The 23170-nt window shown below is 35.1% G+C and overlaps 1 protein-coding gene across 9 annotated transcripts in view; it reads right to left on the bottom strand.

Annotated features, from left to right (window-relative positions):
* Nucleotides 1-5205: 5205 nt before the first annotated feature.
* Nucleotides 5206-23170, bottom strand: part of tead3b (TEA domain family member 3 b) — a 97826-nt gene continuing 79861 nt past the window's right edge. For 5 of the 9 annotated variants that reach the window (XM_005166141.5, XM_005166143.5, XM_073953414.1 and 2 more), the window contains 8 exons: nucleotides 22110-22153; nucleotides 21967-22023; nucleotides 18261-18322; nucleotides 17395-17531; nucleotides 15221-15394; nucleotides 13822-13965; nucleotides 10633-10785; nucleotides 5206-8184 (listed from right to left, as the gene is read on the bottom strand). In XM_005166141.5, coding sequence (XP_005166198.1) covers nucleotides 8071-8184; nucleotides 10633-10785; nucleotides 13822-13965; nucleotides 15221-15394; nucleotides 17395-17531; nucleotides 18261-18322; nucleotides 21967-22023; nucleotides 22110-22153 — 885 coding nt within the window. In that variant the 3' untranslated portion in view covers nucleotides 5206-8070. 9 annotated transcript variants of the gene reach the window in all.

Here is a 23170-nt window from a genome sequence, read left to right as displayed (position 1 = left end):
TTCGGCTTAGTTCCTTTATTAATCCAGGGTTGCCACAGTGGAATGAACCGCCAACTTATCCAGCATATGTTTTACGCAGCAGATGCTCTTCCAGCCGCAACCCATCCCTGGGAAACATCCACACACACTCATTCACATTCATACACTACGGACAATGCAGTCTACTCAATTCCCCTGTACTGCATGTCTTTGGACTGTCGGGGAAACCGGAGCACCCTGAGGAAGCCCACGCGAACGTGGGGAGAACATGCAAACTCCACACAGAAATGCCAACTGACCCAGCCGAGGCTTGAACGAGCAATTCAATTAATTAAATGTGTAAATCACATTAGGCTTTAACCGAAAGCTTATCATCGGCTGAAAAACACTAGCTAGCTAGCATATTATATGGCAGTTTTCGTTCATACTAGTTTCTTAGAAAAGATGTCAGGTTTAGAGATATTTTACGCCCCAGTCGCTGTCTAATTTCAATTAAATAGCTGACAAATAATTAGTTGGATGTTTCCCGTAATTTTTCTCAGTGTATAACAACATGGACCAATCACAGGTGTTGGTGAAAAAACATAAATAATAAATTATAATAATATGAAATAAATAATAATATAATAATATTTATGTTATACAAATTGTCTTTGGAGGACTTGGATTTTGTGTTGAATAGACATAAATAATTGGAATCAATACATTTAGTAAAATAGCTGTAAATAAATCATCTCTGAACACACAACACATCCAACCTTGAGGCAGATGGGCTACAGCAGCAGAAGACACACCGGGTGCCGCTCCTGTCAGCTAACAACAGGAAACTGAGGCTACAATTCACACAGGCTCATCAAAACTGGCGATAGAAGATTGGAGAAACGTTGCCTGGTCTGATGAGTCTCCATTTCTGCTGCGACATTCAGATGGTCGAGTCAGAATTTGGCATCAACATGAAAGCATGATTCCATCCTGCCTTGTATCAGCGGTTCAGGCTGCTGCTGGTGGTGTAATGGTGTGGGGAATATTTCCTTGGCACACTTTGGGCTCATTAGTACCAATTGAGCATCGTGTCAACACCACAGCCTACCTGAGTATTGTTGCTGACCATGTCCATCCCTTTATGACCACAGTGTACTCATCTCCTGATGGCTTCTTCCAGGAGGAAAACACACCATGTCAAAGTGTGAATCATCTCAGACTGGTTTCTTGAACATGACAATGAGTTCACTGTACTCAATTGGCCTCCACAGTCCCCGTAACTCAATCCAATAGAGCAACTTTGGGATGTGGTGGAATGGGAGATTCACATCATGGATGTGCAGCCGACAAATCTGCAACAACTGCGTGATGCTATCATCTCAATATGGAGCAAAATATAAGGAATATTTCCAGTGCCTTGCTAAATCTATGCCACGAAGGATTAACGCAGGTCTGAAGGCAAAAGGGGGTCCAACCCGGTACTAGCAAGGTGTACCTAATAAAGTGGCCGGTGATTGTATATTAAATTGGTGCCATATAGCTAAAGGTTCTTATACTACAAGCCTGTTAAATCTAATGAAAATAATAAGGGACAACGCAGTCGCACAGTAGGTAGTGCTGTCGCCTCACAGCAAGAAGGTCGCTGGTTCGAGTCTCGACTGGGTCAGTTGGCATTTCTGTGTGGAGTTTGCATGTTCTCCCTGTGTTCACGTGTGTTTTCTTGGGGTGCTCCGGTTTCCTCTACAGTCTAAAGACATGCAGTACAGGTGGATTGGGTAGGCTAAATTGTCAGTATTGTATGAATGTGAATGAGTGTGTGTGTGTGTGTGGATGTTTCCCTGAGATGGGTTGCAGCTGGAAGTGCATCCCCAGCGTAAAAACATGCTGGACAAGTTGGCTGTTCATTCCTCTGTGGCGACCCCGGATTAATAAAGGGACTAAGCCGAAAAGAAAATGAATGAATGAAAATAGTGAGGCATGCATTTACTTTAAGATAAATGCACCCTTAAAGTAGTTCCGGCAGGTTTTGAGCATAATACAGCTCCATATTCCTACGCCTATGATTTCAGTTATTTTATAGCTACAACATTCAGAAATTCTATCAAAACACAACAGAAGGCTATAGATGAGATGTGTAAGAAACTTGTCTAACACACAGGAGCAGTTTGAAGACAAAAACCCGACAAATGTCTGAAATACAACATCTGATCAGTGGCTTTAGGTGTGGAAACCATAGTCTAAGCAGAATAACTGATTCAGAAATGTTGAGATATTAGAAGATAATGCACATTTAAGATTAAAGCTGCGCTCACACTAGAGTTTGTGTGTGTAAAATTCTGTTGTACGACGCTGTAAAAAAGGATGGGATTAAACAAGATGATTAGGCATTTAAAAAGCGAGCGATTGCTCCGTAATCTACATTTCTGTACAGAGAGGTCATGTTTTGACCCTCGATTGGTCGTATGCAGTTACATAAAGTGATTTGGCGGGTCAGAGTTCATCAAGCTTAAACTTTGCTCCGCAACGAACGGCGAAACTTGTCGCACGAGCTTGCGTTTCCAGTCTGACGCATTTGCGTGCGTATGAATGGAAGTCTACGGGAGAAAAGTCCAGTGTGACCGCAGCTTTATAAAGCAGAACAAAAACATTCAAGTTGTAAGTGTGTTTTAAGAAATACGGTCCAAGGAGACCCATGCCATTTTATTGGTATTGCTATACATTGTTTTTGAATATATTGTACAAACCCCTAACATTGAAGATATTCGATACATAACTGCAATGCACAACAGGTAACCAAGGCCACGATGAGCTGTTAAAAACAGCAGGAAGCCTTTTGCCAACACCACATTGATTATGGCATTAAAAAAAAAACACACGCACACACACAATTTTCAACGTATGCATACAGCATCAGCTGAAAGTCAAAGAGCAAACATAAAATTAATATTTATAATAACAATAATTATTAAAAAAAAAAGGAAAACAAAATAAAAGCCTGTAAGAAAAAAACAAAATACAATTGAGGAAACTGTCGTCGGTGAAGTTCAAACATTAAGGCTGTACCAATATACATTTTTAAAATGTACCCAAGAATTAGCAGTACCTTCAAAAACTGATCTACACATAAAAATGCTATCTAAAACCATCCAAAGAGCACTTTCCATTCAGGCTGGATTGTTTACCATGTTTAAAGGGACACAAAATGCTACGTGGCTTCATTAAGGAAAGGCTGAAACATCAAACTGCATGAAAAATTCAATTTTTTAAGCCCTTAATGGGGGGAGGATATACAGTTAAAGTCAGAATTATTAGGCCTCTTGAATTGTTAGCCCCCTTGTTTATTTTTTCTTCCAATTTCTGTTCAACGGAGAGATTTTTCTTCAGCACTTTTCTAAACAAAATAGTTTTAATAACTAATTTCTAATAACTGATTTATTTACTTTGCCATGATGACAGTAATTAATATTTGACTAGATATTTTTCAAGACACTTCTATACAGCTTAAAGTGACATTTAAAAGCTTAACTAGGTTAATAAGGTTAACTAGGCAGGTAATTAGGCAAGTTATTGTATAACAATGGTTTGTTCTGTCTATCAAAACAAAATAATAATTGCTTAAAGGGGCTAATAATTTTGTCCTTAAAATGATTGTTAAAAAATTAAAAACTGCTTTTATTCTAGCCGAAATAAAACAAATAAGACTTTCTCCAGAAGAAAAAATATTATCAGACATACTGTGAAAATTTCCTCACTCTGTTAAACATCATTTGGGAAATATTTAAAAAATAAAAATAAATTTAAAGGGGGGCTAATAATTCTGACTCCAACTATAAGTATTTTTTTCAGTAGTAGCAGTGTCAGCACTGTAAATATGGCAGAATTCTGTAAAAAAAAAAAAAATCCTTAAAAAACATAATAAGTCAAACCTCTGGTGCATTCATGTTATCAAAAATTGAAGATGCACAAACCAAACCCACAGGAATTATACAAGTTGTGCTGACAAACACTGATTGTTTTCCCTTTTACACCAGGAATACTACAAAGAAAAGCCTGAAGGATCTGATTTGAAAGAAGAGTGCATTAAAAGTGAATAATTACACAAATAAAATGGAAATGCAAAGATTTAAAGCACCAGAAAGAATGACAGTAATGCAATTAAAAGACAAAGCTCTACTGAGGTATTGTTCCAAGATTAAATGTTAAAAGAAATCTCAATGGGCAACACGTCATGTTTCTGAGACATTCAGCCTGACTGACTCACAATCAAGCGTGAATTTGACCTTTCCTCAGATCAAAAGCTTGGATGAACAGCAGAGTTTTGTCATGTTGTAGCATAAAGAGTTGATCGCTCTGTCTATTCCTACTATTTTACGCCGAGAGGTAGTCGAAAGGCACTTCAGAGTATCAATAGTTTTGTAAAGAAAGGCACTCACATTTGGGTCAAAGCTCAAAGTCCTTTAGTACCTGCTGAACAGTTTCCGACGCCTTTTTCTGTTGTTCGTAAGGCAGGAACGTCAGCAACATCTGCAAAACTGAAATCTAGTGTTTGTCGGGTTAATAAAGCAAGAATAAGCCTTTAATGTAACTGCAGTGTTTTTCAGTAGGTCTGTCCTTTAATAATATAATCCTAAACCCTCCGCTGGCCAGCCTGGTCCTCATTTACAAACCAGATGAATCTCAGAAATATCTGCTGATGACGCACTTCACCCCAAAATTAAAAGAAAATATATTTTATAAGATTTCTTTCTGCAAATAAAAATGTATTAAGACGAAACTGCATAAAGAAAATCTCTCTTTTAAATGAATAATTGTAATATATTAATTATAAATTATTTTCTTATTTTCTTAAATGTTTAGGTCCCACTTTATATTAAGTGGCCTTAACTAATATGTACTTACACAAGAATTATTAGTTTGTTACAATGTACTTAGTGTAAATACATGTACTTACTGTATACTTATAAGCTTAATTAAATACATGTATGCAATTACATCTGTAATTTACTTTTGTAATTACATTTGTAAATACACTGTTGAGCATCCCTTACACCTCAACCCCTCCTTAAACCTACCCATACCACCAAACCTGTCCATAACCCAACCTCTATTCCAACTCAAAACCACCACAAGTGTTCTCAAATACATTATAGACACAGTAAGTACATTGTATTTATTTTTTTGATGCAAGTACATAGTAGTTAAAGACACTTAATATAAAGTGGGACCAATTTTTATTTTTAAAAATTACTTATTTTCATTTGTATATTTTATATTGTTATGTCATCATCACCATTGTTTTTTTTTTTTTTGCTAATTTTAATAAATGAAATGCATTTTATATTTGGTATTACATCAGTTTTCAAATCAAATCAAAATAACAACTGGCTGGCGTTTACCATTATGCATTAAAGTAATCATAGAACAGATTTATCAAATAGCGGTAACACTATAGTAATAACCCCACACTATGAATCATTTAGTAAGCATTAGCAAATAGTGAATTCATCATCTGTTAAGCATTAATTCTACATTAACAGATGTTAGTAAGCAGTTTATAACTGCATTGTATAGTATTGCATTATTTACAAACCAGTTATTTGAGACTAGTTTCTGGTTTTTAAAGATTATTCAGAATGAGTTAGTACATGATTAATAAACTATTTAAATTAACATTTATATATCTTATAATTCAGGAATATATTAATAGTTCGTTTGTTTGTTAATAAATGCTTTATTAACTCAACTTCATGCAGTTTTGTGACCTAATCTAAAGTGAGGACTCTTTATATGCTTTATAAATCTCTTTCAAATGACAATTAAAGCCTCAGTTAAATTCCAAACAGGAAAAAGGAAAATATATAACTTTATTAATTCCTATTAATTTGAAGATACACAAAACTGAATCAAATGAAAAATAAATCTTTGCAATCTTAACTAAAATAAAATCACTGTACAGTTTAAACTTAGTTAAATAACATTGAAGCATCCTGATATATTGTTAAATTATTATAATGTTGTTGTTTTATTCAGTTTTACTTTAACACAGTTACTCAACAATGATTAAACTTTACAGTCATTTTATATTTCAAATCGAATTTCAAAGATTTAATGTTCATTTGAGAATGAGGCTTTAATTGTCAATTATAAGGGATTTATAAAGTATATAAAGAGTCCTCTCTTTAAATTAGATCACATAACGGCATGAAGTTAAGTTAATAAAGCATTTGTTAACATGCATAGTAAGCATTAATATATGCCTGAATAATAATATATATGAACGTTGATTTCAATAGTTTAATAATCATGTACTAACTCTTTCTGAATTATCTTAAAAACCTCCAACTACTCTTAAATAATGCAATACTTAATTAATGAACGATTAATTAGTAACAAAGTATGAAAATACAATCATTAAACATATTATAAATGTGTTTACAAGTCAGCAATAGAGCATTTGTATCTGCAGTTATAAACTGTTTACTAATGTCTATTAATGTAGAATTAATGCTTAAATAAACTCACTATTTGTTAATGCTTAATAGATGATTCATAGTGTGTAATAGTGTTACTACATTTTTTTCTCAATTATTAGTACTGTAAAAATGCATTATGTTAGCATTGCCCTTTATTTGATTTAATTTATTTTTAAAAATGTATATATTATTTTTAATTGGATTTTATATCAGTTTTAAAATAAAAAAAACAACTGCCTGCGTGGCATTTAACATTATGCATTAAAATAAATGTAGAACAGACTTATTGAATAGCTTTTTATTTCTTATTACTGTAAAAATATATCATGATAGCATTTCTTTTTATTTTATTTTTTTTTACAAATTTTAATTTATTACTTGATTCTTGTTACTTGACTCTGATTATTGATTTTTCTAACTATATTGATGACTAATAATCAGGTTTTTTTTCCACAATTCTCATTAACGTAAAAAAAAAGAAAAATAAATCATGTTTGCAGTGCCTTTAATTGTATTTTATGCAAATTTTAATAAAAAAAATGCTTTTTAGATTAAATGTTTTATCTGTTTCAATGTCAAAATAACAACTGACTTGTGCTTAACATCAATCATTAAAAAATTAATGTAGAACAGGCTTATTAACTAGCTTTTAATTTCTTATTTCTGTAAAAATGCATTGTTAGCATTGCCTTTTATAAAACTGTTATTTACTTATCTTATTATACTTATTATATACATTATATTAAATTATGTAAAATCAAATTTTAAGTCAAAATAACAACTGCCTGGTGTTTAAAATTATTCATTAAAATAAATGTTGAACAGATTTTAAAAACAGCTTTTAATGTCTTCATGTAAAACGAGCATACAGTATGATTTTCTTTCATTTTAGAGTAAAATGAGATTTTCCAGAAGTTTAGCCTTATATAACTGTAAAACGCTGTGAGCGCTCTATATAAACAGCACACATTGTCTTTTTTCATGACAGACTTATTGAATAGCTTTTCATTTCTCATTACTGTAAAAAGCATTATGTTAGCGTTGCCTTTTATTTGATTTTTTACAAATATAAATGTTTTAAAAATTATTTTTTATATTTAGTTGTTTTTTTATATTATCAGCTTTAAAATTAAAAAAACACAACTGCCTGGCATTTAACATCATTCATTAAAATAAATGTTTCATTTTCTTTTAATTTCAGGGGTAAAATGAGATTTTTTCGAGATTCACCATTATATAACTGTAAAATGCTGCGTGCGCTGCGTATAAACAGCACACATTGTCTTTTTTATGACGTTCTCTTCCATCAACACCTTCACATTCCCTCTGTGGAGACACAACAAAGCTTAAAAACATCTACCATTTCTGTATATGCAACAAAACCAACATGACCCATTCTGTATTTAAGGCATTTAAAAACAAATACAAAAAAACACGTTCTTTTCTTTTTAAACAGAGTAATACTATATCTTTTTACGTCCTCAAAGACTCAAATTCGGCACCAGGATCAAAACATTTGGTATTTTTTGTAACATTTAGGCGTTTTCCTCCGATGTTTGGACAATTTGGCGTTTTCCTCCAAGCGTGTGCTGGAGCGTCTGTGCAAAGCAACAGGTGTCTGTTGACCGATGCGCTGCTAGTCCTTGATGAGCCTATAGACGTGGTATTGTGCCCCGTGTTCACTCGTCGACACTTCAAATACAAACGCTATACACAGTAGAGTCTCCTGGGTTTCCCTGTTGGTCACCACCTGAAGAGAGGGACAAATATTACTATTTTATTCTTTAAAAACAAAGAAACATGCGTATAAAAATACATATATACTTTTTTCTCAATTAATTGTCAATAAATGAATGATACACCTCTGCTAGGAATCATATCAGTTGTCTTATATACAGGGTGGGCCATTTATATGGATACACCTTTTTAAAAAAGGGAATGGCTGGTGATATTAACGTCCTGTTTGTGGCACATTAGTATATGTAAGGGAGCAAACTTTTCAAGATGGGTGGTGACCATGGTGGCCATTTTGAAGTCGGCCATCTTGGATTCAACTTTTGTCTTTTTCAATAGGAAGAGGGTCATGTGACACATCAAACCTATAAGGAATTTCACATGAAAAACAATGGTGCGCTTGGTTTTAACATAACTTTAATCTTTCATGAGTTATTTACAAGTTTCTGATCACTTATACAACCTGCTCAATGTGCTGCCCATTGTGTTGGATTGTCAATGCAACCCCCTTTTTTCCCACTCTTCACACATTGATGGCAACACCGCAGGAGAAATGCCAGCACAGGCTTCCAGTATCCATAGTTTCAGGTGCTGCACATCTCGTATCTTCACAACATACACAATGGTCTTCAGATGAACCCATAGATAAAAGTCTAAGGGGTTCAGATCGGGAGACCTTGGGGGCCATTCAACTGGCCCACGACGACCAACCAACTTTCAGGAAACTGTTCATCTAGGAACGCTCGCTCCTGACACCCATAATGTGGTGGTGCACCATTCTGCTGGAAAAACTCAGGGATGTGCCAGCTTCAGTGCGTAAAGAGGGAAACACATCATCATGGAGCAATTTCAAATATCCAGTGGCCTCGAGGTTTCCATTGATGAAGAATGGCTCCACTATCTGTTATCTATGGTGTGAAGATACAAGATGTGCAGCACCTGAAACTACTGATACTGGAAGCCTGTGCTGGCATTTCTCCTGCGGTGTTGCTATTAGTGTGTGAAGAGTGGGAGAAGAGGGTTGCACTGACAATCTAACACAATGGGCAGCACATTGAACACATTTTATAAGTGGTCAGAAACTTGTAAATAATTCATGAAAGAATAAAGTTACGTTAAAACCAAGCACACCATTGCTTTTCTTGTTAAATTCCCAATGAGTTTGATGTGTCACATGACCCTCTTCCTATTGAATCGACTTCAAAATGACCACCATGATCACCACCTATCTTGAAAAGTTTGCCCCCGTCACATATACTAATGTTCCGCAAACAGGACGTTAATATCACCAACCATTCTCATTTTATTAATGTGTATCCATATAAATGGGCCACTCTGTCATACTTTTCATTTCTTACTAAATCAAACATCTACAGTGGCTTGCAAGAGTATTCATATACTCTTTCACCACTTCATATACGCAAACCACTTTCACTTATTTTGGAGTTGCCCAGCCATTCAGTCACACTGGAAGGACGTAGTATTTATTTACAAGTATTGTAAATAGTATTTGTAGTATTTACAAGTATTTATTAAAAATACTCCTAGCAACCAGTAAGAAAACTGTGACTCGAAAGTGGCTACAACTGGAACCCCCTACAAAATCTGAATGGTTGAATATCATATCTAATGTTCAGAATATGGAGAGGATGACTTTTTCTTTAAAACTACAAATGGACAAATACCTGCAATATTGGGAGAAATGGATTGTACTTATGCCTTTACAGAGTGTAATCTGATTTATATATGTATTTGTTCATGTGACCTGTAAGGAATTTTGTGCCCTGTCAACCGTTCATTTAAGTTCTGGTGTTTTATTGTATTATTTATTTAATTTAATTTTTTTTAAATCTACTATTTGTATTTTTTCCCCTTGTTTTTTTCCTTAAAAAAAGAGAAATAAATAAAAAGTATATATATATATATATATATATATATATATATATATATATATATATATATATATATATATATATATATATATATATATATATATATATATATACACAGGTGGACCCTATTTAGTCATTAGGTTAATATTCGATCAGTCCGTAATCATCTGGCAACCTCTGAAGGCAATTGGATGTACTCAGATAAAAGGGGGATGAATACTTTTGCACACAGTTTTTACTCGTAAAATATCCCTTCTGTATAAAGTATAAACTCCTGTATAATTTTCTTTCTACTTCACAATTGTATGCCACTTTGTTTTGGTCTTTCACAAAACATTCCAATAATATATATGTTTGTGGTCATAATGTGAAAAAATGTGTAAAAATTTTAAGGGGTATGAATACTTTTGCAATCCACTATATACTCCACGACTCACATAAACTACAAAGACAAAAAAATCTGACAACTTTTCAATTCAATTATTCTATTCTAGACCACCAAGTACTTCTCATTTTATGCAGCTACAAATGAGTGCTTTGTAAATGGACTGAAATACTGGTTGGCATCTGACCTGTAAGATGGTGAAGTTTTCTAATACGCTGTTCATCATGTATTTCTCCGGCAGGTGCTTGAGCTTGTGGATGAAGTTGATCATGTATTCGCACATGGGAGAGCGATGGATGCGATACAAACACTTTCCTCCATCAACATGAGCGTACTCCGTCTGGAAGTGCAGAAAACGCAGTCAGATGCAGTTTTACATGGAGAAAAGGGCTGCATAATAAATGAATCGCAAAATCATTGTCATCGCGATAAAAGTATCTGCAATGTACATATCGCAGACACGTTATAAATTACAGTTATTTGACAGATTTGGTTGTATATCTAAATTTGACCAATCAGATGGAGCTGTACGATCTTTATCCCCGCCTCTCCAGCAGTAGCTGTTCTGCTATTGGGTAAAAGATGAACCCAGAGCTAAATGGCAGGAAAATTATTAGTAATGAAAAATGATGTTTACTCACTCATAGTGTTTTAAAGACTAAGGCCCCTTTTACACTAGAGCGTTTTAGTTTTAAAACAGCATTTTAGAATGAAAACGATCCGCGTCCACACTAGCGCTTTACCTAGCATTTCTGAACTGATCTCCATCCACACCACAATGCTGAAAACGCACATCACTTGACCACACACACACACTTTCGGGCAAGCGCTGCAGCATTTCTACCCAGATGAGAGCTGTGCTGGTCGGACTGCTCATCAAGCATCTCCTGCTGGATCTAATCTCACTATATTTGCTAAATGTGATATTTAATTAATCTTGTTGTCTTTATCTAACCACATATTCCCTGACTTTGGTCTTTTGAATCGATTACTTGTGCACAGGTAACGTGTTTTGGCTGAGCGCAAAGATAAGTTAATAATTAATGGAACCACGTACATTCTGTATATTGACTGATCACTTCCCTTTATTTCCTATAATGTATAAACTTATTGTGTGTTATACTTTCATAATGGCTATTATTGTTTATTAAAACTGACATTCAGCAAAGCAGAGGGTATGTTTCGTATTTTCAATGAAAATGAAAGGAGGCAGTGATGTTATATAGGCTCTGTTTTATTATAAATATGCATACAGTGAAGATGCAGCACGACGCCTCAGCATTTCTGCTGTCTGTTTAGTTGTTAATATCAAAATGAAAATAGGCAGTTCCTTAAATCATGTTTTCATTTTATTGTTGAGAAAGTGAAACAACATAGCCAGGATTATGTGAATAAGGTTATACAGTACACTGTTCCCTGAAGATTTACCGGACATGTCCTTGAGGGTCTGTTTTCCATATCAAACTTGCGAAGTCTGAACTTACAGGGAGAGGATGCGAGACTGAAGTGTGTGAGTAGTAGGGGTGTCAAAATTAATTGTTTCTTCTGTGCACCGCGATGCAGACGCGGACAATTTGGTATCGATTCAGTAATAATCATAACCGGTTATTATGTACTGACGTCATTTATCTCCAATGCGCTCTGTCGCGAGGGAGGTAAGCGCCGGTATTTACAACACTCAGCCAACTCAGGGCAGGCCCGTGGCATAGGCACCATAGGCAAATGCTAAGGGCGCTGTATATCCAGTGGGGCGCCAGAAATGAGCGCGGTTCAGTCGGTTTTGTTTTCGATTTTCCTGACACACAGTTATAGACGGCAATAACTCAAAAACCTCTTACCCTAAAAAGATCTAAAGTGTGTTTCCTACAGAAAGACAAAGCTGGTTATGTTTCACAGCTGTCTTTCTTTTTTCTTTTCGCTCGACATTACGAGCACTGCTCCGTTTAAGCCCTCGCAGTCTGCGTTTACTTTAGCCGGCAGAGCTCGCGCTGAGAGGAGCTCTCAGTAAGGGACCGTCGGAAAAGTGCTTATTTTTTGGGTTTTTTTTTTTTGTTTTTCTGCTCCGCTCAGCGCGAGCTCTCCCTGTTGCAAGGGCTTAAGTGTGTGTGTTTGTGTGTGTGTGTGTGTGTGTGTGTGCGCGTGTGTTTGTTTAATGCTGTCTATGTTTGTTAATGTGTTTGAATGAGAGACAGTGTGGTACTGTGTGTCTGTCTGTTTATACAGACAGCATGTTATAGCCTCCCCCCAAAATATAACACTGTATATGGAAAGTATCGTCAATGCACCGTGATGCACCGAGATATCGAATTGAACCGAATCGATGGCATGATAATCGTAACCGAACCGAACCGTGAGACCAGTATAGGTACACACCTCTAGTGTGTAGGCTACTTAATATTGTGGAAAAGCCCCAATCAGACAGGCGAATGTTTTCCGCCTCCGTTTTCCTCCATTCACACTGAGACGGAGCAGCAGCGTTTTAGAATGAAAACGGCCTCTCCAGCGTTTTCGAAATGCTTAGTTTTCGGCGCTCGAAAACTCCGGTGTAGTGTGGACGGATGGCATAACCGTAGCAAAACTTATGCGTTTTAAAACGAAAACGCATTAGTGTAAACGGGGCCTAATACACTATAATAGATGTTTCAATAGACCAGAACAAAGCCGGTCTATTGTCCAGCGCAGAGCCTGTTAGTCCAGCGCATCGCTTACACACTGCTTAATACACACAAGATGTAGAGCAATACGCAAATATCTTTACATATGAAAAAGAATCAAAATATTAAGAATATATATATATATATATATATATATATATATATATATATATATATATATATATATATATATATATAGGATATAATAAGAATATATATAGGATATAAATATAAAGTATTAAAATATTACAAGACATTATTTTCTAGCCTACATAAATATAAAAAACACTTTCTCTGCAGTAAACAAACAGTGCGTCAGCTCATGTGCGATTTCGCGACCGTGAATACATCATTACATGAAGACAGAAATGACATTTTGGGTGAATTATACATTATAAATACAATATGTGACACTTTTAACGCCATTTGAAGGTGTCAATGTTGCTGTGAAGGCTTCTGCGGCCGCCTTTTCTTCTCTCCTGACCTTGAAAATATAATTGGCTGAATTGTAGAAAAAGCTGAATTAGGATCGTGTGTAGGGTCTTGATAACACCTTCGTGGAGTTTTTGTTATTATTTCAGCAAGTAGGATTGTAAAAAAAATTGTTTGTTGTACTCTCCCGTTCACTGCGCTCAAAGTTTACCAACTATGACGACTACTGCTGCTGAGAAACCTGTAAATGTGGAAACGGTCCATGGAGAAGCATTATATGTGAGCCTCACCTCCACTTTCTCCACCACCTGTTTGCCGAAGGAGCAGACTTTGGTGGAGACGGTGATGGTCATGTTCTCAGAGCTGCTGTATTGACTGCTGACGCCATAGAAAGAGCCTGGTCCGTCCTGAACACTGCTGTTATTCAGATCCGCCTGACAGAAAGATGAAGAGATTCAGCACGGAATAGTAAAATACAACATACTGTATAGCAATATAATATAATATAATATAATATAATATAATATAATATAATATAATATAATATAATATAATATAATATAATATAATATAATATAATATAATATAATATAATATAATAATAATAATATAGCATAACATTGTATAATATAATATAACAATTATAATAGAATATAATAAAGCAATTATAATAAAATATAATACAATATAATAATATAGTCTACCAATTATGATATAATATAATAATTATAATATAACAATTATAATATAATATAATATAATATAGTCTACCAATTATAATACAATATAATATAACATAATAATATATTATAATATAGTCAATCAATTATAATATAATATACTATAATACAATTTAATATAATATTATATAACAATTATAATATAATATAATATAAAAAATATAATATAACAATTATAATATAATATAGTCTACCAATTATAATACAATATAATATAACATAATAATATAATATAATATAATATAATATAATATAATATAATATAGTCTATCAATTATAATACAATATAATATAACATAATAATATAATATAATATAGTCAATTAATTATAATATAATATACTATAATACAATTTAATATAATATAATATAACAATTATATTACAATATAATATAAAAAATATAACAATTATAATATAATATAATCTACCAATTATAATACAATATAATATAACATAATAATATAATATAATATAATATAATATAATATAGTCTATCAATTATAATACAATATAATATAACATAATAATATAATATAATATAGTCTATCAATTATAATATAATATACTATAATACAATTTAATATAATACAAAATAACAATTATAATACAATATAATATAAAAATATAATAAAACAATTATAATATAATATAAAATAATATAACAATTAAAATACAATTCAATATAATATAGTTTAACAATTATAATATACTATAATATAATGTAATATAATATAATATAAAAATTATTATACAATATAATATAATAAAATATAATATAACAATTATAATATAAAATAATATAATATAACAATTACAATACAATATAATATAATATAATAATTTACATAATAAAATCGCAGATTGCACTATGCAACAAATACAAAAAGCCACGCCCCTATTAATCAAATGACTTGTTCAGCCCTATATGTAGCAGATATAAAAGCACACCCAGAATTTGACGAGGAAGAAGGCGTTTTGCGGGCCCTTCTCGTACAGCTCCTTTAGTCCGCCTTTTTTCTCAGGGAACTTGTCGTAGATCTGCCGAATGTCCACCGCCTCCAGCAGAGGGTCACTGTACGACGGGTTCGTCTGACCAATGTGGACAAACAGGTGCTTGCTGTACTGTAAAAATAAATGGGAAATATACTGTCAGAAGAGCTAGTGTCATTTAATCCCCATTTCTGTATGCAACTCAAGGTTTGCTGATGTTACTGTTAATGTTTCTGAACTACAGATACAATGTAGTCAGCCTATAGTACTAACGTCTAAATGATCAGTGAAGAATGTAAAATTAAATAAGTTAGAATGTTGATAAAAGTCTTCCAGTAATTAACATAATCTCATCTCATTTTCATCTTATTTTCCGGGGCTGGGTAGCAGGCGCAGCAGTCTTAGGAAAGAACCCCAGACACTTCCTCCAGCTCCTCTAGGGGGATCCCGAGGCGTTCCCAGGCCAGCCGAGGCGCATAGTCCCTCCAGCGTGTCCTGGGTCTTCCCCGAGGCCTCCTCTAGGTGGGACATGCCTGGAACACCTCCCTAGGTAGGCATCTGAAACAGATGCCCGAGCCACCTCAGTTGACTTCTCTTAATGTATAGGAACAGCGGCTCTACTCTGAGCTCCTCCCAGGTAACAGAGCTCCTCACCCTATCTAAAAGGTTGCGCCCTGCCACCCTGTGAAAGAAACTTATTTTGGTGGCTTGTATCTGAGATCTTTTCCTTTCGGTCATAACCCAAAGCTCATGACCATGGGTGAGAGTAGGAACGTAGTTTGACCGGTAAATCGAAAGCTTTACTTTTCGGCTCAGCTCCTTCTTTACCACAACGGACTGGTACACTGACCACATTACTGCTGCACCAATCTGTCTGTCAATCTCACGCTCCAACCTTTTCTCACTCGTGAACAAAACCCCAAGATACCTGAACTCCTCCACTTGGGGTAAGGACTTTCCTCCAACCTGGAGATGGCAAACCACTTTTTTCCAGTGGAGCACCATGGCTTTGGACTTAAAGGTTCTAAATCTAATCCCAGCCGCATCAAACTCGGCAACAAACCGCCCTAGTGCATGCTGAAGGTCCATGTTCGATGAAACCAACAGAACAACATCGACTGTGAATAAGAGATGAGATCCTGTGGTCCCCGAACCAGACACCCTCCAGCCCAAGGCTGTGCTTTAAAATTCTGTCTATAAAATTTGTGACAAAGGGCAGCCCTACTGGAGTCCAACATGCACTGGAAATGAGTCTTATTGCTGGCAATGCGAACCAAACTCCTACTCTGTTCATATAGGGAAGAGACCGCCCTTAACAGAGCACCTCTAACCCCATACTCCAAGAGCGCCCTCCCCAGAATTCCACGAGGGACACGGTCGAATGCCTTCGAAATTTTTTTTTTAAAAAAGAAAAAAAAAAATAATAATAATAATATATATGAAATATTTTTATTTTTAATTTTGCATTTTTAATCAAGAATGTAAAATAAAATGTTAATCAATAATAATAATAATAATAATAATAAATCTATACACACAAAATTTTTTTAAAGGACTATTTTAGCAATGTGACACTACACATACTGAAAATTAATTGCATTCACATTTTAGCATTCAGAGTGGGTAATTTTTATAGCTGAATAAAAATAATGAGATTTACTTATTTTAATTCTAATAAACTAAATATAAAAAAACAAACATATTTAAAAATTACATTTCAATCAAAGCTTGATTAATTATTTAAATTCTGCAAACAATTAACAATATATTTTGACATGAAAGCAAACCAAAATATTATGTATTTATTGAGTTAATTTTAATTAAATTCATTACTCTGATGCTTATGTACATAAAAATAAAATGAAAAACTAAAAACAAAACAAAAAAAATAAAAATACATTAATACATTAATAAAATAAAAATGTAATTGAAAATAAAATCCAATTAAAATTTAAAAAAATAAATTCAATTAATTAATGCAAATTAGAGGCATTTTCTAGTACAGAAGTCTCCAGACTCCAGTCCTGTTCCTGCATTTTTGACTTGTTCCCCTTCTGAAGCAGGTCTGGTGTAGTTTGGACACTGCTGTTCTAGCATAAACACATTTTCATCAGTCGCTTTTTTCCACTCACAGAGTCCTGGTCCTGCGGCAGCTCCATGAAGGCTGAATACTCCAGCATACGCAGCTTGGAGGAGGCGATGGTGCGGTCCTGCCACACGGGCACTGCTGTGGCCACCGGCGGAGGAGGCGGAGCCAGAGATTCATATGCTGAATACACACAAAAGAGGGCGCCGGTCACAATCTCACGCTCATACACGCACGCACACGCATGCACGCATGCACGCACGCACGCACGCACGCACGCACGCACGCACGCACGCACGCACGCACGCACGCACACACACACACACACACGAACGCACGCACGCACAAACAAACACACACACCAACTGACACAAAAACAAAAACACACCGCACGTATGCACACAAGAATGCACACACACATGTACGCAGACAAACACGCACAGCGACAAAACATGCACACAGACCAAATGCACGCGCACACACGCATAGACACACAAAGATGCGCGCACATACACACACACATATACATACATACAAGCAACTACACACAACAAAATGACAAACAGAAACACAAGCAAATCAACATGCACAAAAACAGACACACACACACACACACACACACACAAAGAGACACACAAACAAACATTCACAAACAAACATTCACCCACACAAACAAACAAACACACAAATGCAAACAAATAAACATGCAAAACACACACGCCTGCATGCACATATGGACCAACACACACGCAGAAAGCACACAGACAAATCACAGAAAACTGCACACACGCAATCAAATATTTGCACACACAAACAAACAAAAAAAAAAAAACACACAAATGGACACACACATAGACACAGACAAACACACAGACGCACGCACACACAGAACTGAAGCAGTGGTGTGCTTACCTGATATTGTGGACTGAACGGGTCCTGACAAGTTGGGGTAGGGATTTACGAATGGCTTGATGCTGAAAAGTGTTCAGGATTTGTTAGAATCAGTGCAAATGTGTTGGCTGATTATTTAAAGGTATTTACTGGAGTGAAACTTTCTGCTGTCAGGATTCCCACATTTATCACCAATCATAACTTCTAGATCAGCACTGTTCAAATCACTCAAATTCAACTGAAAAGTGAATCATTCTGATTAATGTGAACAATTCTGAATTCAAAATAACTGAACGATTCACTCACAAATCACTACAGTGTTTAATCTAGGGCAGTATTTATCCTTAAACATGAACATTGACTAAAACTGCTATGACTTCCAAAAAACTATGAAACTGAACAAATAAAATGTTATGAGATAGAAATCTGTATTTTTTTACAGACATTTAGCAATATACATTTAAATCAGTATATCAAATATGAGTTTGGCAAATAGCCATGAAATATTAAATAGTCTGTGTAGCTAAAATCATAAGCTGGTATTTATCGCCAAAAAAAGGTTTATGTGGAGGTTTATGTGGAACAACAAAGCTGGTCTTTATTGCTAAAATAAGGCTTATGTCATGACAAAAATGCTGGTCTTTATAGCATAAAATCAAGGCTTATGTGATGAAAAAAACTGAACTTAGTTTAAAAAATCAGAACTCGTGTTACAACAAAAAAACGGGTTTTAACAGCTTGAAAATCAAGGTGAAAATATGTTTTGTTAAAGCTAAAATAAGACTTGTCATAACAGAAAAGGCTGCTTTTTATAGTTAAAATCAGGACTTGTGTTACGACAAAAAACTTGGTCTTAATAGCTTACGATCAAGGCTTATGCAATGAAAAGTGCCGGTCTTTATAGCTAAAATAAGGCTTATGTCACAACAAAAAGCAGTTTTTAATTGCTAAAATCAGGACTTGTGTTACAACAAAAATCTGGTCTTTATAGCTTAAAATCAAGGCTCATGTGATGAAAAAAGCTGGTGTTTATAGCTAAAATCAGGACTTGTGTTACAACAAAAACTTTATGTCTTTATAGATTTAAATCAAGGCCTGTGTGATGTAAAAAACTCTTTATAGTTAAAACATAGACCTCATAAAACACAGACTCCCTGATATTCCCCTGATATTCTGATATTGATTGTGGGAACCCTTCTGCTTTGGTTTAAAGGTGGTGTATTTCACACTTTGACACTTCACTTTCTCCACAACAGTTTGTTTTCGGCCGTATCAGCTAAGCGTAAGTTCACCTACTTCAGCGTGAAAGTGCTGAATGACAGAAGTAGTGTGTGATAACACACAAGTTCAAGACACTGGTCTCAGGACCACAGAGCCCATGATGCGGTTTAATATGGTCCCAAAAGTTGGACACTGGAATTGGTTAAACAGCATACAAAAATTTATATTGCAAAATTAAGGACTAATTATGTTTAGAATTTGATTCAGTTCTAGAAGGAGGTTTGTGGTAATGACGTGAATAAATTCACTTTGTAATGTGTTCAATTCATCAAAAATTGCTTTTATGAGACAATTATTTTTACTAAAGTTTTTTTTTATTAAAGTAAATTTACTAAGTGTGTACTAACTTTACTATAAATCCAAATAGAGAATAATAAATGCAATCAAAGTGTCTGCTTTAATGTTTCAAATATTTTTTGAGAAAATAAAATGTCAAAATCATGGGTGAAATAATGCATCTTTATTCAACATAACATTATATATCGAAAAATAAAATAACATACTTATTCTGACTGGGTGTTTAATATGTATATTAGGGATGTGACGACTATAGATTTTGGTTGTACGATTATAGTCTGAGGAATAATCACGGTTTCATGGTTATTACAACTATTATGCATTCGTAATTTTAAAACACTACTAATTTAGTAATTCTCATAAAAACTCCTTATATTTTAAAGTGTTATTTATTGCTGCTCAGTAAGCAAATACAGCATAAAATAATCATAAAGAATGATTATAAGAATAAAAAAATTAGGTATTTCCATTTTAAAGAGAACAAATCTAGTCAAAGGCTGCTAAACCTCTGTCTGAAAGGCACTTTTGATCATCATTGAGTATTTTTCTTTTGTATATATATATATATATATATATATATATATATATATATATATATATATATATATATATATATAWTTTTTTTTTTTTTTTTTTGGACCAGAGTACAAATGTGTATATTAGATACAAGTATGAAGTTGAAGCTCAGTTCACATCACGTGACTTGCGGTGTGCTCTGGGCATTCTGAAAAGTGGAGATGTTTTCAACTAGGTCCGCATGGAAATCGTGAACGCGTCGCTACCAATATGTGCGTGTAAGCCATGCGCCTTCCTTGAAAAATAAGAAACTTGAGAGTGCAAAAGACGCGATATGTGAACGACCCTTAAGGCTCATTTCCACTGAGGGGTACACTACGGGTCAGTACGGGTCACTTTTATCAGGCTTGCATTTCCACTGCCAAAAGGGAACCAATGGTACAGTAATAGTTAAACATGACCTTCGTTTTTTCTGACTTCTCCTTTGCTTTTTCACGCTTTACTCTCGCGTTTGTCCTTTCTGAAAGGATCGGATGTCAGAAGCACGTCAATAATTACACGCATGTCAAAAATCAAGAAGTTCATTATTTGTAAATAGATGCGCAGCGAGAAATGTGAAATCGCTCGCGCTTTAGACGGTCTTATAAACAACTAGTAGAGTGCACAGGGTAGATTCTTCTCTTCTTCTTGGCTTGGTGGCTGTTCATCAAGATGACGACAAGGTTTGTTTGAGCTCAGATCGACCATGGCTCATTATTATATGTATATATTATTACAGTGTAATGTCTCAGCTGTGCATTTAAAATATGGCGGTTCCTTTGTTTTCCTTCTCCTGCTTGTCCGCAAGCTAGTGACGTATCTCTGTAAACCAATAGCATTCAGCTGCGTGTCTAGTTCCGCCTTTTGGTACCTTTTTGTTGTGCTAGGTACCCTTCCGAAAGCATGCCCAAAAAGTAGTATGGTACGGTTAACTTTTAGATACCTTTTGACAGTGGAAATGGCCATAAAAACGTACCGAACCGTACCATGCCATTAGTTAATAGCCTCAGCCATTTTTTATCCAGAGTGTGTGAGCCTCGATGTACAAGCTCGGTGTGCAAGCACAGTTGGCATAACTTTGTTTAGTTGCAGAAGTTTTGTTCCACAAAGAAGCGCGGTGTTGAGAAGCCTTTACAATTAATTAATTGTGACGAATTAAATTTATGGTGAAATCGCTAAATCGTTGCATCCCTAATATATATGTGTGTATATTGTATATATATATATATATATATATATATATATATATATATATATATATATATATATATATATATATATATATATATAATGCCTAATTTATGTACTATTAATATTATTATTTGATTATGAATGACAAACTCATTAAATTATTTAATAATATATAATTATAATATAATTATATACAATGATTATACTACTTATACATTTTTAATAAATCCCTAATATTATAGAATTATGCCTCACTAATTACAATCGGTAGTCTACATCAGTCAATTGACTTCTACTACTACTGTTAACATACTTATTAACTATAACTGGAAAACTGATTCCCATTCCAGCTAAATGCTAATGCTAGCTAAATATCATTTCAAGCTCTGCGGAGCGAACTTACGCGTAGCTGGTGCGGCCTAGCCCAGGACTTCTTCCTGGGTTGTGCTTAAGAACCAGCCTGATGCATAAAAACATGATCCATTAAACGTGTCAGACATTGAAACACACATTAAAGCATGACATGTAGATGCATGAGTTACTCACTCCTGAGAGGGTCCAGGTTGACCTGGGATGGGGGTCGGCCAGAACTGGGGAAAAAAAAAAACACAAAACAATCAATCAGTTTGCTTCATAACTTTAGTAAATCAGGGCTTTAATGTAGGGCTGGAATATATCTGACATTGCAATATGATTTTTTTCTGCAATATGAATACAAATTTCACCAAATGACTTAAAGGGCTCCTATTTCACCCATTTTACAAGACGAAAGATGAGTCTTTTGCGTCTCCAGAATGTGTCTGTAAAGTTTCAGCTTAAAATGCCCATCAGATTATTTAATATACATTGCAGAATATGCCCATTTATGGAATCTGAGGACAGCTGTTTTTGTAGCCTGTGCCTTTAAATGCAAATAATAATAATAATAATAATAATAATAATAATTAATAATAATTCCTTACATTTATACAGCGCTTTTCTGGGCACTCAAAGCGCTTTACACAGTGGGGGGAATCTCCTCATCCACCACCATTGTGCAGCATCCACCTGGATGACGCGACGGCAGCCATTTTGCGCCAGTCCGCAAACCACACTCCAGCTGATTGGTGAAGAGGAGACAGTGATGCAGCCAATTGAATATGGGGATGGTTAGGAGGCCATGATGGACAAAGGCCAGTGGGCAGATTTGGCCAGGATGCCGGGGTTAAATCCCTACTCTTTTCGAAGGACATCCTGGGATTTTTAACAACCACAGAGAGTCGGGACCTCGGTTTAACGTCTCATCCGAAAGACGCGCTCACTGAGCAGTATAGCGTCCCCGTCACTATACTGGGGCATTAGGACCCACACAGACCGCAGGTTGGGCGCCCCCTGCTGGCCTCACTAACACCACTTCCGGCAACCTAGCTTTCCCATGTGGTCTCCCATCCAGGTACTGACCGGGCACAGCCCTGCTTAGCTTCAGTGGGCGACCATGTGAGAGTTGCAGAGAGCTAGCTGCCGGCCAATGAGCTGGTACTCCCCGCCCACCGTTCCCATGCGAGTGTCTGTTAGTAGGGGTGTCAAAATTAATAGTTTTTTCGGTGCACTGCGATGCAGACGCGGAC

Source organism: Danio rerio, chromosome 6, assembly GCF_049306965.1.
Source record: "Danio rerio strain Tuebingen ecotype United States chromosome 6, GRCz12tu, whole genome shotgun sequence".
NCBI lineage: Eukaryota > Metazoa > Chordata > Actinopteri > Cypriniformes > Danionidae > Danio > Danio rerio.
This window is presented reverse-complemented; position numbering and strand designations above follow the sequence as displayed.